At 39.7% G+C, this 17,794-nt stretch overlaps 2 protein-coding genes across 2 annotated transcripts; one reads left to right on the top strand and one right to left on the bottom strand.

Annotated features, from left to right (window-relative positions):
* The first annotated feature begins 9,403 nt into the window (after positions 1-9,403).
* On the top strand, positions 9,404-11,651 carry banf1 (barrier to autointegration factor 1). Its single transcript, XM_020709019.2, has 3 exons — positions 9,404-9,534; positions 10,291-10,418; positions 10,596-11,651. The coding sequence occupies exons 2-3, from the start codon at positions 10,293-10,295 to the stop codon at positions 10,740-10,742; spliced, it is 273 nt and encodes a 90-aa protein (XP_020564678.1). The 5' UTR covers positions 9,404-9,534; positions 10,291-10,292; the 3' UTR covers positions 10,743-11,651.
* A 54-nt stretch (positions 11,652-11,705) lies between these two features.
* Positions 11,706-17,304, bottom strand: gng3 (G protein subunit gamma 3). Its single transcript, XM_004076586.4, has 3 exons — positions 16,835-17,304; positions 16,067-16,166; positions 11,706-12,782 (listed from the first exon to the last, which is right to left on the bottom strand). Exons 2-3 carry the CDS (start codon positions 16,163-16,165, stop codon positions 12,654-12,656), a joined length of 228 nt encoding a protein of 75 aa, XP_004076634.1. The 5' UTR covers position 16,166; positions 16,835-17,304; the 3' UTR covers positions 11,706-12,653.
* Positions 17,305-17,794: the final 490 nt, after the last annotated feature.

A 17,794-nucleotide genomic window follows, 5' to 3' on the forward strand; every position in this document is an offset into this window, starting at 1 on the left:
TGTTTCACAAACACACAGATTATGTTTCACAAATGCACACTAAATGTTTTACAAATGCACAATAAGTGTTTCTCACAAATGTGCACACTGTTTTTCACATAAACATTTTAGGAATTCACAATAAATGTATCAGAAATGCACAGTAAGTGCTTCACAAACGTGACTTTTAGGTACACATGTGATGTGAACTCACAGATCATTCGAACTGCAGACTGTGCATTCAAAATCCCGTTCTCGTTTGTGAATCTCCCCGTGTGTGTGAGAGATTTTTCTACGGTGAATATTGAGACTCATCTGACGGAGCGGGTCAACTAATGTCACCATTGGCTAGTGAATCTGTCAATCAAACTCATCGGCAAAGCAGGCGGGTTCGCTTTTAGCCAATCGAATGGCCCCTTACACTCTTCACTCTCAACTGACGAGGGAGGGAGCTGTTCAGCACGGCAGTTGGGAGGACGCGGGCGGCAAACATGGCGGAGAGGTCTTCAGAACGGGAACAGTCTCAGCCCGTAAGTAATGCACTTATTTTATCATTCCCTCGTTGTACATCTTGTAATGTTATTGAATACTAAGTTGAAGCGGTCTCCTTAGCCAAGTGACATGTGTGAATGCTTTATGAACACTGCAGCCGAGTCGTTTGCAGAGTACCCCCACCGCAAATTAGCTTAGCTTAGCCTGTGCGGTCATATTTTTTATGAAAGCGGGGGAGGACTTATGATGGTTTTGTCAAGTTTTATACTTGGCATACCAGCTCTTCACACAACACGAGTAACTACAACCAACCAGGGGCCTCGAAACTAGCCGGCTTTCGACTCAAATTGTGTCTGCCTGCCCTGTGTGAGTGTGAGGGAAGTTTAAGCTAGCGCGTCGGTTCAAGCTAGATATACAGCCAATCTGTAGGTTCTTAACATGATTCATAAGGAGCCAAGGGGAAAACATGCCGGATTTACAGCAGCACAGAAAGTTTAATAAAAAGTATTGATTTAGAGACGGGGATTTGTTTAAACACTGATGCTATGCTAACTAGCTAGTAAGTTAGCTGTCCCGTGTGCTGCCTTTATGTAAACGCGATCCGGGTTAAAGTTAGACAGTCTTTTCACAACCCAGACTTTAAGACGGGGTGGATATGTGCAACAAAGTTAATTCATATGACATTCATGAAAACGGCATTTTTTTAAACATAACATACATGAATCCACTGAGAATGAAAGAAGCCTCATTAACGTTTCTAACGTTAGAACCCGTATTCATTGTGATGACCAGCCCTATGAGATTGTGTCAGAGTGACAGCCACTAAATTCCCCGTATCTTTACTTCCAATGACAAAATGACAAGAATCCCAAACATTGTGTTTTTAGGCTGTTTTGTAGTCAATAAGTAGTCACAGAAAGGGCGGATGGGAGAAATCTGCTGTCAACAGTGATTTGAGTAGAAGTTACTGTAAGTATTACACACAGGCTTCCTGTGATCAGTGTCTTGTCTCTGATATTTTTTTAAAGCTGTTCTTTACTACAAGCTCAAGTTATCATAGCAAGAGTGTTTTAAAAAATTCCCCTTTCTAATATTTGAAAATTATGTAATTTAATCTCAGACAGCTAAATGATCCATCCATGTTTGTTGTGTTTTTATTTATTCTCTAAAAATTGCTGAAGCGTGACATCCTAAATACCTTTCTATTCTATTCTATTTCATATTTTATCATCCTATTGTATTACTGTTTTACCTGTCAATTGGGAATTTAGCATTTTTGCCCCTGTAAATATCTGTCAGTTGAAAGTATTTGTACTTGTATTCCATAGATCTTGTACCTGAGAAGATAGCAGAGAACAACTGTGCAGACACCCACTTGGCCTTCTTCAGTGACGCTGTGAACGTTTATGGCTTACCTCTGAGGTATTCATGTTTTTCATAAAGAAATCTTTTATTCACATATCAGGCAGTATAAGTACTTGGTTTTTTGTACAAAAATAAAATAACTTTTTTTAGACTCCTCTGAAAACAAAGCCAACTCTAAAACTTTCCCCTCGTGAATAACATTTTACCCCCCCTTAACAGTCTCTCTCACCTCATTTTTTTCCCCAGTGATACATGTAACCCACTCCTGCAATTTATCTAACCTAGAAATTCTACTTATTGGCATCATACATAAGAACATTACATTTTAAGTTGATGTGTACCGTATTGGCGATGCATTTGTAATTATGTGTTTGAGACATGATTTTCATGTTATTGTCAGGGTGAGAGGAGATCACGGAGGAGAAAACGTGGGCATAGCCGAGTTAATGCTCACAGTACGTACAACTGACACAAACGGCTTCATTGTGGGAAAAGTGTACACACAATCAACGGTGAGTTGAACCTAGTTTTAGATGCTTTAATATATACATAAAAGTGAATGATGTATTAAAAATAAATCTGACAATATAATATTTCTTTTTGCTTTTTTCCAAATACAGGATTGAGCTCCTCTGGTGTGATGTCTTCATGACTGTTACTGGTTTATATTACAACATCCTGCACTCTCCTGAGGACCAAGACTTGCTCAATATCAGTAACATCACGTATTCTGCTGCCATTACATCTTCCTACCACGCATTCAGGCCAGTTTGGATGTCTTTAGTGACGCGTGGGACAGCCATCCAATCATGACACCAAATCAGCTGTGGCATTTGGGCTTGACCCAGAACCCTGTTTCTGATCCCCGGGTAAGTGCTTTATTTCAGTGTTTTTCAACCTTTGTTCTCTTGTTCCACGGTCTGACACCGGACTCTGTGGAAAGTTACACCGCTAAAGACAAGCTTTAGCTGGTATTTTTGTTATAACTGAGCGACTTTATCAGCAGAATTAAAAACAAGGAAGTGAAAACTTTAACCACTTCTCATTGGTCAGACTGATGACATGTGATTAAGCCTTCAAGAATGATTGGTGGAGACAGTTAAAGGGGCGGGACTTTTCCTTACAAGGTTATAGCTGCAGCTAAATCACGGTACCGTCAACCTTATCAAAATGTATTTTATAGAATTAAATAAACACAAAGAAAAAGTCATTTTAAGATCTTTTATATTCCTAACTACTCAGTGTTTTATCAGTGCCTGTTTGGATTAACAAAGAGCTGATTTCCTGGAGATGGAAAATGATTTCAGATCAGTGAAGTAGGGCAATTCCCCACGGCACACTTGACCATCTCCCGCGGCACACACACTGGTTGAAAAACCCTGCTTTATTTAATCTCACTGTACTGGACAACTGATTTGTGTGCAGTTCGACTAAAGTGGAAAGTATCAAGAACAGTATGATGAAATCACAATGACTACAAGGAATTTTCATCAAAAATGAATGAAAAGTCTTATTGTTGTGTGGTGCAAACTATTTCCCTAAATTGTTTGGTTTTTTAAATCAAGTAGGAAGAATAGCACATCTGCAAGTTCAAAATGCATCACAATGTTTGGCATTATGAGCCATCAGCTGTACTAATCTCACTACTTTGTTAAGAGTCACTTATTTGCAAATTATAAACAGTTATGGAGATATTAGGTCTGCCTGCTAGAAACAATATAAGTCATTATTAGTGGGTCTCTGTTCCTACATAATCTAAAACATTAAAAAAAACAGTGCTGTTCATAAACAGTATCTTTTTTTTTTTTTTTTTTTTTGTCAGGGTATGCTGGTTCCAGAGATTGAATGGGAGGAGAGTGGATCCATGGCTGAACCTCATCCTGGGATCAATGTCCTGGAATGGGACAGTCACCTTTTGGGTCCACAAATGTTGGAACTGCAAGACGACATCAATCCATTGTTTAATTCAGACCGTGTGGGAGTGGACCTACATCTTTACTGTCCCGTTTGTTTAGAACTTAATTTAGGCGACATAATTACATACAGAAGAAGAGAGACTGAGGGGAGTAAGACAGAGTTCAAATCAATACTGCTGTATTGTTCAAGGGACTTCATTGTATGTAAGGAAGTTATGAAAATTAGTTCCACTTTAAATAAAATTCAAATCAGTAGAGATCCCACATTTGCTTAAATTTTGATGTTTTAATCTGTCCATGTTTTCACTGAATTTTACTCTGCAATAAAGGGTGAATGTTTGCACTTTGTTGTTCTATGACCATCTTTTGTTGTGTAGTATTTAACCAGCTATAAAACCCAGAGAGATGAGGATCTTTTTTGCAAGGGTGACCTGGCCAAGAGGTGTATATGTATATGGTTACAATATAAAATCAATGACATTTGAGTTATTAAAAAAATAAAATTAAGGTCCATCAAAGTGACTTTGGGCTGAGCAGGGGAGGTGTATATTGGGCGTCTGTGATTGACAGTGAGATGAACTTGAGGTAATGTAGTCCCACTGCGTGGTACGGAGCAAAGTGATGCCAGTTTCTCCACAAAACCTTCTGTGGAAGTTAAAGATTTTTCTCCTCCACCTTCAGATGATCACGACCGAAGGGAACTGTGTCTGAGTGTTGAAATGACGCTAGCATGAAAGCTAAGAGAATAACGTACAAACAATCCCGAGTGAAACATTCATTTTAAATCTCATGACCAGTACAGAGTTCGATGGATTCTATGTCAACTGCATTCAACCACTGTTGCCTTGCTCCCAGGTCCACTGAAAAGTTGCACAAGCCAGTAATTTTTGACAACCCAAGGCAAATAAACCGACAAGCCATGCTAAGGCTAACACGCTAACGACCGACTGGTACAGAATCAAATATGGGCGGAGCTTTTGCCACCTGCAGAAAGCGTAGAGAAAGTGTAAGGGGCCATTCGATTGGCTAAAAGCGAACCCGCCTGCTTTGCCGATGAGTTTGATTGACAGATTCACTAGCCAATGGTGACATTAGTTGACCCGCTCCGTCAGATGAGTCTCAATATTCACCGTAGAAAAATCTCTCACACACACGGGGAGATTCACAAACGAGAACGGGATTTTGAATGCACAGTCTGCAATTCGAATGATCTGTGAGTTCACATCACATGTGTAACTAAAAATCACGTTTGTGAAGCACTTACTGTGTATTTCTGATACATTTATTGTGAATTTCTAAAATGTTTTTGTGAAAAACAGTGTGCACATTTGTGAGAAACACTTATTGTGCATTTGTAAAACATTTAGTGTGCATTTGTGAAACACAATCTGTGTGTTTGTGAAACACAGGGTGTGTATTTCCGAATTTATTTTTCACGTTTGCATAAAATGACATTTGTGAATCGGAGCGTGTGTATTTGTAAAACCGGTTGTGTGCATTTCTGATTATTGAGACTGAAATAACTCCATATGCGGCTCGCGAGCCGCGTGTTCGCCACCCCTGCACTAGACAGTGCGCTGAACCTTTTTCTTCAATGATTTGTGATCTTCACTGGTGTCCATGATTACATGAAATCCTATTCCCCTTTATCCACCTTTGTCATGGTAGGGAGAACACGTCAATGTAAGGGTGGAGTCATCTAAGATAGCACACGGGTTGAAGAGAAATAAATTAAAACAAACATCCTCTTGTTTACATTCTTTGAAATGCTGCAAACACACATGGGCGGACATTTATGATGAAGCTTTATTTTTCTTTATCGGAGGAAAAACTTGCATCACATCACTGCTGCTAGAGAAACATTAAAAGATAGTTGTCTCTGAGATTTCCCCGCACGCACAGACTGTTAAAGTTTGTTGCACTGATGGCTTTACAGTGAAAGTTGAATTATTTACAAACCCCCCCCCCCCATCTTTTCACTTTAATGCAGTTATCTGCCATTGGTGTGTATCTCTGCAAAAACTGAATCTTAAGATGGCAAAAAGACCCGTGTTTCAAGATACTACTACTACTAAATGTCCCTTCTGGGATTAATAAAGTTGATCTTGAATAAAATGTATTATTTTCTTTCTTGCAAGAAAAATAACATGTCTCTGTGAGTAGAATTTTATCTCTTAAAATAAGAATTCCTAAGAATTTTTCTTACCCCATTTGCATGGCCTATTTAAAGAAAAATGTCGAAATGTCAAGAATTTCTGACTTATTTCTAGGGGGCCTGTTTCTGCAATGGTGATGCAAACGTTTCAAAGTTATAATTAGTCTGTAACAGCCCAGTGTTTCGTGAGAACTGGTTTGTCATCACGAATACAAGAGAAAAAGTCAAAAAGTAGTAGAATTACACCAAAAAAATACTTGAGTAAATATATTTTACTACCCACTTCTGGTCAGGAGTGAATTGATTTGGCTGATCTCCAACTTGTTCCTACAAGCTAATTTATTGCAACTTGCAGAAAATTCAACATAATGTACTTTTCCTGCTAAAAAGCACATCAAAAGCCTTTATAGGATATAATTATTGTTTTTCAGAAAACAAAGACATGATTACAAACAGCACTAGAGACGCAAACGTTAGGTATATTTGACAGGAAGTGGAAAATGTCGACATTCAATGCTGTGTTGGCTCAGGTGCTTCACCAGCCATCATGACCACATTCTACAGAGGAACCATCGAGAGCATCCTCTCCAGCTGCATCACTGTGTGGGGGGGCAGCTGTACACACAGCAACAGGAAAGCCCTGCAGCGCATAGTCAACACAGCCACGAGAATCATTGGAACACCACTCCTCTCCCTGCAGGACTTATACATCACCCGCCTCACCCGCAAAACACTAACAATAACCAAGGATGCACACCACCCTGCACACAACCTGTTCAGCCTTCTGCCCTCAGGGAGGAGGTACAGGAGCCTCTGCTCCCAGACCACTAGACTCAGAAACAGTTTCACACACCAGGCCATCAGGATGCTAAACACCCTCTCCCCTCTCCACCTACCCACCACCCATATCCCCCCATGAACAGTGCTCAAACGAACCCCCCCGCCTTGAGACACCGCCTTAAGTGCACTCGCACTTTTATAGCAAATTGCCTATGTTGTATATTGTAAATTGTATCTTTTTCTTTCTTTTTACTTATTTATTTTAAACGTATACTTTGTTTTTATTTTTCTTCCCCTGAACAGACACAAGAGAGTAAGAAACGGATTTTCGATTCATTGCATGTGATGCACATGTGAAGAATTGACAATAAAGTTGACTTTGACTTTTGACTTTGACTTTTGTGTTCAAAGGCAAAACAAGGCTGAAAAATCAACATCAGATGTGTCTGTAACTCGTGCTATCCTAGGCACTTTACCATTGGGAGTTGGGTCACCTAGACCCACTAGACAGTGCTGTGAACCTTTTTTCTTCAATGATTTGTGATCTTCACTGGTGTCCATGGTTTACATGAAATCTTTCCACCTTTGTCATGGTAGGGAGAACACTTCAATGTAAGGGTGGGGTCATCTAAGATAGCACAAGGGTTAACAGCCTGCTGTTAAAGACCTTTTTTAAGTCTAGGGGTGTCTAGAGGGGCATAACATAGAAGTAGCCGTTTTTCCCATTTTTAATTTACAAAACAAAAGTTTTTTCATCATACAAAGATTAACAAAAGGAATAAAAACCAACCAACAGGAACTAAAAGTGAAGCAAAAAAATAAAAAAGGACTTCAGGGTGAACCAAGGCCAAAATAACAAACCAATCTTACCTGAACCAAAGGAAAAGGGAAAACAAAGACAAACACTAATCTCCCTGGACTAACAAACATGAGAAAAGGAGTACTAAAGAAGATGGCAGTTCACCCCTACAGCTTCACTTAAAACATAACTACAAACTAAAAGACAACAGAGTGGACCTGAACACAAATCGACAAAGTTTAAAACAACCTACAAAGGACCACAAAAAACTACAACATGCGATAAAGTACAACAAAACAGGTGTCAAAGAGCACCAAGCTACAGTGGAGACACATTGGCACAGGGCTCCCTTCTCACAGACTGGAGGGCCACACTGTGCTTTTGAAGGCTGCCTTCATCAGTTTGGGTCCAACAGGAGCCACGCCTTCATGCACCACACCTGAAAATAATCAGACACAGGCAGACACAAAGATCCACAAAAACAACCAAGTCCCACTCTGATACAAAAAAATACACAAAAAACAGAACAGACAGAACAAAAAGAAATCCAAACCAAAATATGGCCACAGTTGTAACACTGCTCAACCAAACAGTGGAGCACATTTAGAAAACATATTATTAAAATCTTTGATTGTGTGCATAACTTCCCCAAGGCAATAGGCAGCAGAAAAAAAAAAACACTTTCTTAACCATATATATTCCTTTTGGAGTCACAGGGTTGCTGGAGCCTGTCCCAGCTGCTGTGGGGGAAGGCGGGGTGCATCATGGACAGGTCGCCAGTCTGTCACAGAGCACTCAATCAACTTTGAAAAAGTTCTATTTCAAAAATGAAAACCATATGCATATTGTTTTTGGCATTTACAAGTTTTCCAGAGTGTGACTGAAATCAAAAGACAAATGTTTCCACTGAGGGAAAGACAGAAAAGGTACACACATGACGTCATTTTCAAATTGATTAATTAGAAATTCACCTCTGAGTTGATGCTAATGTGACCCTCTGTTGAAATCCCCTCATCCCTTCATTTGCAAGCTCTGCTTCTAACTTACAGCCCCTAATTAAGATTGGCAACAAAAATGGAGAGCAGTATCAGAGCTGTCCAGCTGAACAGTTTAGATCCAGATTCCAGTTCAGACAAGGAAAGCAAAGACGTTCATGGATCTATTTGTCTGTAAGAGGATGTATCAGAATAGAGTGGAGCAGGGAGACCACAGCCATTTTAGTTTCTGCGTCACTGAAGAGAGCTTTTTCAAACACCTTTTTTTTTTGTCTGCTCTTGCATGATTTATATAAATAAGTAAACACAGTTTAAATCTTTATTCTTTTATATACGTCCTGCATCACCAGAAAAATGCTCCAAAAACACGTTAAAAACTCCAAAAACACCTATTTCATTGAGTGGGTCTTTAAAGTGCCAAAACAATTTTGAGTACTTTTTAAAAATAGTAATTTCTTTTGCTAATATATTAGCATTCTGCAGTGTTACTGACCTTTAATTACTATAGACATTGCTGTACCAAAAGTTTCATGATCTCTTATTTTAACTTTAAGAATTTCATTCTGAGTAATTCTTGTACTAATACTTGATTCTATTTTAGATCATATTTTTATTCAAAAATATTTTTTATCTTATTCATTCCCACCCTCAACTTCACTGTATTTTATTTGTACATTTTGACACATTAATTATGTATTCATTAGTCACACAAATATAAAAGAATTAAAGAAAAACAAAACAAAACAAAAAAGCATCAATGAAGTCATGATTGTCCGTAACACATTGTCACACAAGGCTTCTCATTTTCTAATGTATATATTTCCAAAGTTTTCCGTTTATTTATTTTTTTATTTAATACATTTTTTTTTAAATAAAGCTTCTCCATTCATGCTTTTAACTTCTCCTCCCCTCGCAGAACGTGCAACGCCCACTTTTACGTGATGACGCACCCGCGTTGCATTGTGGTCACCGGTGCTTAGCTTGAAACAGAAAGTCTCAGAGCTACGGGTTTTCATCCACTTTATCCGTATAGTTGTGACCGGGCAGCGAACGGTAGGATCGCATTAAGCCTTTTTGTTCTTTTAAATATTCTCTTATGTCTAAGTTTTGAATTACAATAAGCAATAAGAAGCTGGAATGTTTGCAATGTCGATACAGAGCTACATTAGGCTAGCATAAGCGCCTCAAATCCCCGGCCACAGGTCACTCTTAAGCGCTAATTTTAAACATTCTCTCTCTAAGAGGTTTAGTAAAGGTGAACAATAATTTGAAAATATAATAGGCTCAGTGTACGATAAATAAATGAAGTTGAAATAATGTATTTTTGAGCTTTTGCAGTTCAGATGTTTGTTGCTAAACCCGTTAGCTTGGACTCGTCTGGCGCGCAATTCAACACGGGGTACGGAGGGGCGGGGCTGGGGTTCAGTTATCTGACTCCGTTCGGTTAAACAAAGATCAAACGTTCTAGCAGAACCACAGGCACTTGTTTATGCTCTTTAGTCTCTTTTATTTCGTTCATGTGATACCAATCAGTATTTTCAAATTAAGTTTCTAATTTTTAATACCAGAATTGCATTAGGAGGACACGGTGACGGTTATTGCACCCAACCTTTGGTTAGCTAAGCTACGATCTATCTGCTGAGACGGGAAACTATTAAAAATCATAAGCGATCGCTATTCACTGAAGCCATCTCATCATTCTGATTTTTATGGATATTTAAAATAGATCTAAATTTCTTATAATTCAATATCTTAACCAAAATAACGCCCTAAACTAATATAGCGTCTTTTTAAAATTATCTTTCACAGCCATGTCGTCAACATCCCAAAAACACAAAGACTTTGTGGCTGAGCCCATGGGGGAGAAACCGGTGATGGCTCTAGCAGGAATCGGAGAAGTTCTGGGCAAAAGACTGGAGGAAAAAGGCTTTGATAAGGTATTTTTCTCCCTTTTCACACCTGAAGCGCTCTGTTGGCTAATGTACTCCCAGTACCGAGTACCAGCAGGATTCCTGTGGCTGTTGCACAATCATCTGCAGGGTTTGGGGGCAGCACTTTTTTTGGGTCTAAGCCGAACTGACTGGAAGTCATTTTCCGTGTGCTCTCCTCCGCAGGCGTACGTCGTCCTCGGCCAGTTTCTGGTGCTAAAGAAAGACGAGGAGCTCTTCCGGGACTGGCTGAAAGACACCTGCGGTGCAAATGCCAAGCAGCAGGGTGACTGCTATGGCTGCCTCAAAGAATGGTGTGACGCCTTCCTATAAACCTTCAGTCTTCTGTTTTCCCACCCTTGAGTTCCAAAATGTACAGCTTATCGGTGATTTGGACGTAATTCATCTGTGAGATCTGGCACTGAATACACTCTTTGAGCGTCTTGATTTACACTCTAAATAGTCATTTGGTCTCCTGGCTGCCAATTCTTGCATTTCCCACGTAACCTATGAATTTTGCAATCAAAGTTCAATTGCAATCACAAGCACGACTGTGACCGTAGATTTAAATGTGTAGCCTCAATAATGTAATTACACTTGTTTGACTTGCTAACCTTTTCACTTTCAGTTTTATCTCGCCTCGGATTGTTCTGTTCAAGGTAGAGCTTTTATCGCGGTGTGCTCGCCTGATGCTAAATCACTGAAATGGGCTTTCAAGATCTGTTTGAATGTTTTTAGGAAAACACTCGTTTGGGTGGAGATACTCGATCGACAGTAAAGGTCGTCAGAGGATTTGAGTTCAAACCTGTTCTCTGTACTGTAAATAACACGTTTTGTTTTTCCTGTGTGAAGGGATTTTGTTGTTTGAAAATGTAGCCGCTAAGTCATACAAGCTAAAGCTGGAGTGAGTTGAAAGCAGCTGTTAAAGGAAACCTCAGTCTGATTGGCTTCTAACTTCGTTTGACCCTGAAGCAAACGGGGAGTGCCGGTGCAAAACCCCTAAACGCTCGAGGCCATCTCAGACTGTCTTTATTTATTGCTGAAGTTGTCTTTTAAACAAGAGTGGCCTTAATGTGTGCTGGTGTGATCGCTTAAGGTCGATTCATTTTTAAATAGCTGTTAAACAATCTTTCATTCATGTCAGCAAACCAGCTGAGTTCAAACGACTGTTCTGTCATTTAACAGGAAATGCTTTTATATTGCTTTTATTATGAAACAATAAAAAGCGAGTTTGTGTCCTTTCGTGTGATTTGACTTTTTGTCTTAATGGAATGAAGTGACACAGGAGGCGGGACACCCTTGGGTGGCAGGTTTTTACTCTTTCTGCTTCTATGATGTCTGCAGGGTACATGGTTTTATGTCTTAAACAGTCCAGGACGAGGGTTAACAGAGTCATGAGTCCACATACACGTCCTTATTCATCTGAATGAAAGGTAATAGAATTGGAGAAATCTCACATCTGAACAGTTAACTCTAACACAGCCTGTAAAATAGCTCAAACTCTGAAGGGAAATGAGAAAATAAGCCACTCAACAGACGGCTAATCATGTAAGGAATGGGTTACCGTGTGCTTGAACTATAAAATCTGAATTCTTATTTTTAACAGTGGTTGGGTGCTTTTTGCTTAACCTGTAGCACCTGAACGCACACACGTCTACCTCCACACAAGTAAAGAAAGTGAGCAAAAAGCAGACGTCTTAATCAAACCCTGAAAGAAATCAGCCAATCCTCTATGTATAGGAAACAGAAAATATGAAATGCAGTGACAATCACAGAAAAAATACAAAAAATACCCCTTATTTTTCACATTAAATGACCTTAATTGTGCCTCTCATTGATCAGATCTGACTTGTTTGGGTGTTTTTATGAGAGCCAGACTTCCTGACCTGTCAGCAGCTGAACTGTGTAGCACCTCTGTCACTCACGGACCTCCTATGGAAACATGAAGTATCTTATTACTGCTGGAATAACTATGATCCTGGAAAATGAGACAAAAGCCGTTTAATCCCCAATATGCATTTTCAATTTAGTCAAATTTGAAGGTTCTTAAAGTTTTTGTTCTCTTTCATCTAAGTGTTCACAGCTCAAGACGATGTATGTCGTGTACTGTACATCGGCAGCTTTAATGCAAGGTTACTATAGTACATTGATGTCTTATCTCGATTGGAAGTACATGTACACACTGTACATACATAGTACATACTGTACAGCTGTACTCTTAATCCCAACAATCCCTGATGTGTCTCAAAGCAGAGCGCAGAAGAACTTCTTCTCCCTGAAGGGGTTCTCTGAGGTGGGCACGGGCGTGATCAAGGGGTCGTCGCAGGCGTGGGCGTCGCAGTACGCCATCAGGTCGGCCGCCGCCTTTGACACCTACGGGGGAGACAGTCGATGCTTGTTCATGAGATCCAGCCATGTCTTTGAGCTTCATATATCAGGGACAATTTTGTTATGATAGGTCAAAATAAAAAAGATCTTATAGCTGAGAGCAAAGTGGTGTCGAGAAAAGCCAATGTTAAAAAATCAAAATATAAATAATAAAAAAGTCACTATGTTAATATTTGAAAAACATCTGGGTAATTCAGTCCCAAAGTTTTACTCTGTTGCCTTAACCTGTAGCTAATTTGTCTTAAAACAGAAACAAAAATGTTTTTATAACCCTAAATTCAAACTGTCTAACAAGTTTTTTTGTGCTTGTGTGATTATTAGAAACTAAATGAAATTACAGAGGGAAAAAAAATGTTTGCATAAGTGAAGTATTAACAATACAAGAATATGTATTTTCTGTCTTTTGGTTGCTCATTTAAGGGGCACCACATGAAATCCTCCACCTCTTTCTAACCCCATCTTCATCCTTGTCCTCATTCCCACCAACCACCCTCATTACATCCATCAACCTCCTTCCTGGTAGCTCCAACCTCAGCATCCATTTACCCACATCCTCCCTATGTGTCCAACCATCTCCACCTGCTTCCCTCCATTTAGCTCCATCTACCATGATCTGTTCCTCTGATGGACTTATTCCTGATCGTAGCTCAGCGTCTTCATCTCTACTTCCTCCAGCTCTGCCTCCTGTCTCTCATCCAACAACATGGCTGCTTTCACCACAGTCTTCCACACCTTTCCTTTCATTCTTGCTGACACTCTTTGGTCACACATCACACCTGAATCCTTCCTCCACCTGTTCCAACCTGCTTCTACACACCTCTTCACCTCTTTTCCTCACTGTTTGTCTGGACTGTTGACCCCACCTGTAAGTATTTCAAGTCCTCCACCTTCTCCACCTCTCCTCCTAGTAGCTTCACACACTTAAGTGAACTCGAATAGTTGTAAAATTTTTCAAATTGTTTATGATTTCAGCTTAAATTGGTTGAACACATTGTGTTTTTAAAAAAACAAAATTTAGTCAACCATTCTCTTAATCATGAGGTGTGTTCCTGCTGTCCAAATTCCAAACTGAAGCGTTTTTGTCTTCATGACAATAAAGGGTAAATATCCTGATATCAGCAGAAAGCTGAAACATAAATACAGCTGAAGCATCTTTGAACACCAGGCTAAATTAAAAAAAAGTTTTGTTTCATCTGTGTGAAGCACATTTTCCCTGAAGCTCTGGATCTGTTCAGTTTTTCTCCTTTTTCTTCATGGTTTGGTTTCTCCCATGAAGTTCACTTTGGCTCAAAAACCACTTTTGTTAGTGTGATCTGCATGTCTTTGATAGCCGTTAGCATCACTCCTCTCTTTAGTTGTCATCAGTCCACAGAGGTTCAGTCCTGTAGACCTTCTGAATAAACTGTGCAGCTGTTGTCATGGAAACGTCAAATTGCAGAGAGAGGCTCTCATCATTTTTACCTTCAACCCGTTCATCTGGAGTTCCTTTCTAATCTTCATAGGAAACTCTCTTCTCCTGTTCCTGTGCTCCATGTTCAACACAGCATGTCAGCAAACAGCCTCTAAATAAACACACTGATCACAGGATGGAAGATCCCTGTGATTGGAGGACACACCTCAGTGTGACCTCATTTTCAGTCTTTTCTAGTTATTAAAAAAATGTATTTAACTAATTATTACTTTTGTTGATTTCAAATGTTCATGCCGAATGACGCTAATTCGCGACACAATTCCAGGACTCCACTTAACCCTTGTGCTATCCTAGGCACAAGTTGGGTCATCTAGACCCACCACACAGTGCTCTGAACTTTTTTTCTTCAATGATATGTGAACCTCACTGGTGTCCATGGATTACATGAAATCGTTCCACCTTTATCCACCTTTGTCATGGTAGGGAGAACACGTCAATGTAAGGGTGGGGACATCTAAGATAGCACAAGAGTTAATTTAGCATCACTTTCCATGAAAAAAAAGGAAGAATTTTTTTATGTAACTGGAAATAAAGTCAGGCATGGAGGGGTTAATCCAGCGAACATTGTGAGCGGTTTTGAATCAACAGAAGGGTGTTATCACCTTGTGAGGAAATCTTAAAGTTTCTGTATTAACACATCACGTGTGAGGTCAGGAGTCATCTTTAAGGTCATTGTTAGATGTTGTAGTTTAAGTGGGTTCAGAATAAAAATAAATGACTAAATCATCCAACATTTAAAATCTATAAATTAGTTTGAAACAGGAAAACATACTTCAATTATTCATCTGCTGTAGATATTGATTGATTCCATCAATATTATCAGGGTTTTTCTTTTTTTTTTGGCAAAACCCTGAAGAACCCAAGAACAATTTCTTATAGACTTTTAAATACATTTTTTTTCTTTGTGAATTTTGGTAGCAGTAATTAACAGCAGTCAATAAAATAAAATAGAATAAAAAAAACAACAGCCAAATTTGACCACTGTGGAATCTCCAGGGCTGTCATTAAACCCAAAATTGCAAAATATAACCAAAACTCTGTGGCTCAGATAGAAGCCCAGGCTGTTTTCATAGATGCCTTCAACACCAGCAGATGACCTGGCTACTTTAACCACCACAGACTGAAAAAATGTCACATCTTACCATAAGAAACTTTTCAAAACAAATCTAAAATGACGTCTTTAACCCACCTAAAAGGTTTCTGAAATCATCTACTTCAAAAGTGGATCGACACAAAGGATGCAACTGATGAGGTCCAAGTTCTTGTAAATCTCCAAGTTCTTACATCTCAAAGCTGCTTGAATTTATGCTGCTTCAGCACATTTTCCTTCCGCTTTCCATTCATGTGCTCGACGACAGATCTGTGAACAACCAGCTTTCTTAACACAAACCATTTACCCTCATTGCACAGAATGTCTGAGATCATTTTCTGCAGTCTGCAGTCTTCCTCATGGCGGTGTGACCCACTGATGCACAGCAACGGACTAATTAAAGAGCCGGAACACATTTACAGGAGTTTTGAGTTAATTATCTAATTGGAGTAGCACCAGAAGTCTCCAACACTAAAACATTTTTGAAATATTCAAGCTCTCTGAGAAAATGCATGTTAATAAGTCAGGGTGTGATCAGAACATTTGAGGGTTTTGCTCAGGCAAAGAATAATGTGAGGTGATACCATTCAAGGACAAAATCAAACCAAGACCATCTGGAAATGTTTCCATTGAAGATGGAACTGAATGAAAAGGCTAAGTTTACACATAAAAAAGGGACTTTTGTTCGAGACGTTCAGCTCGCCTTACTTTTATCCTGCAGAAACTGGCCTCGATCTTCAGCTGCTCCACCAGCTTCCTGGCTTGGCCCACACTCATGGTGCTGTTCACTGGGGTGTCTCCTTTCATCCTGGCCACAAAGACATCAGCAATCACCATCATGAAGGACACGCATGCTTTTCAAATCCATGCCTCTTTAAAAAAAAAAAAAAAATCGATCTAATGGTTTAGCCAACATTTCTAGATTTGTAGGAGGAAAATTCATTTTTTTCGCTAATAAAACCCCCAAAAATATAAAATGACGAGTACAATAAAACATAAAACAACACGTCTGTCAAAAGCTCATCAGACTATTTTATTTAGGTGCTTATTTCCACTAAACCTGCAAAGCGAGCTTGAATTTTAGTCTCTAGTAATAAAGAATGAATATGTGTCAGCAGAGACCTAATCATTTTATGTAACGTGTGGAAACATGCTGTGCATTTTTCTGGATAAACGAAAGAAATAGGGCCGGTTCTATTCAGCAGGGCCCACCATGAGCTCGAAAAGCAACAGAAATCTCTCTTTTATACTGAACCACTGCAGCCATCCAGACATTCATGGAACCATGACTCAATATTCACATGATGTAATCAGTAAACCAATCTGTCACAAACTGAAATTATTCCGGTAAACTATCAAGATAGAGAAGAAGAGGGGGAAGAAAGCAGAGCAGAAAAGCAAATCTATTTCATTCTGGACCTTTCCTCATTGTCTTCCTCCGTCTCTCCCCATCCATCCACCCCCTTTTCTCCTTACCCGTATTAGATTCCTCTTCAGGTGCTGTCTTCCCCCCTCTTCACTCTTTCCCCGTCTTTTTCCACCTCGCCGCGTCCCTCTCTGAGCTTGTGTTTGGTGGTATCAGCAGCTGGACCCCACCCCTCACAGACAGCCTGGATGGTACCCTGTTCTGTACAGTCCAGTGCACTGAAATTCTACCACAATGAGCACTAGATTTGTGGTGGATGGATGGGATCACCCCTTTGACAGCAAATGGTATCTGCCAGTTGAAGGGAGGGAGAGACGGTTCCCCCATGTGGATGGGATGTACCATATCTGGATTTGGGAAATTGGGGTCAATTAGACTGTTTCAGGTTTCAACCTCTGACATAAACCAGAATACTTGGGCAGGTTACATGTTCAAGGCTGAAAGGTTATTTAGATGTAAGGAAATGAGCACCATGGGTTTGGATTATGGGGTGGCTGAGATATACATCCTCTCCTCTGTTGCTATGGGGACTGCTGCAGCCCTGACTTAGAGCTTTACATCCCTCTCATAATGTTGAGATGTAAGCCTCACTTTAAATGTTAAATTCTATAAATTATTAATCTAATTCTGTGAATATAAAAGTGGCAGATACATGAAAAGTCATTTTATATTGATTGAGCAGCGGCCTCGGTGATGCTGTCCGACCAAACACCCTATGGAGGAAAAGGCAGCTCAGACATGTTGCTTAGCTGCTTCTGTAACTTTCGACGCTGCGTTAAAATGATTTTTATTTTTTCAGTTTAGTGACGGATTCGCTAAAATACGACCAAACACGGTAGTATTTATAAAGGCAAAAGATAGCTCCGAAACAACACGAGAAACGATAACGCGACGCCACACATGCTAAGCTAACCCTCTCTCGGCTTGAATGGCGTTTTGCTGCTCTAACGGAGGCTTCGCGTTTTAGCAGTTTGTCCAACTTGCTTTCCGTATTTCTTAATCACAAAAAA

This window comes from Oryzias latipes, chromosome 14 (assembly GCF_002234675.1).
Source record: "Oryzias latipes chromosome 14, ASM223467v1".
Taxonomy (NCBI): domain Eukaryota; kingdom Metazoa; phylum Chordata; class Actinopteri; order Beloniformes; family Adrianichthyidae; genus Oryzias; species Oryzias latipes.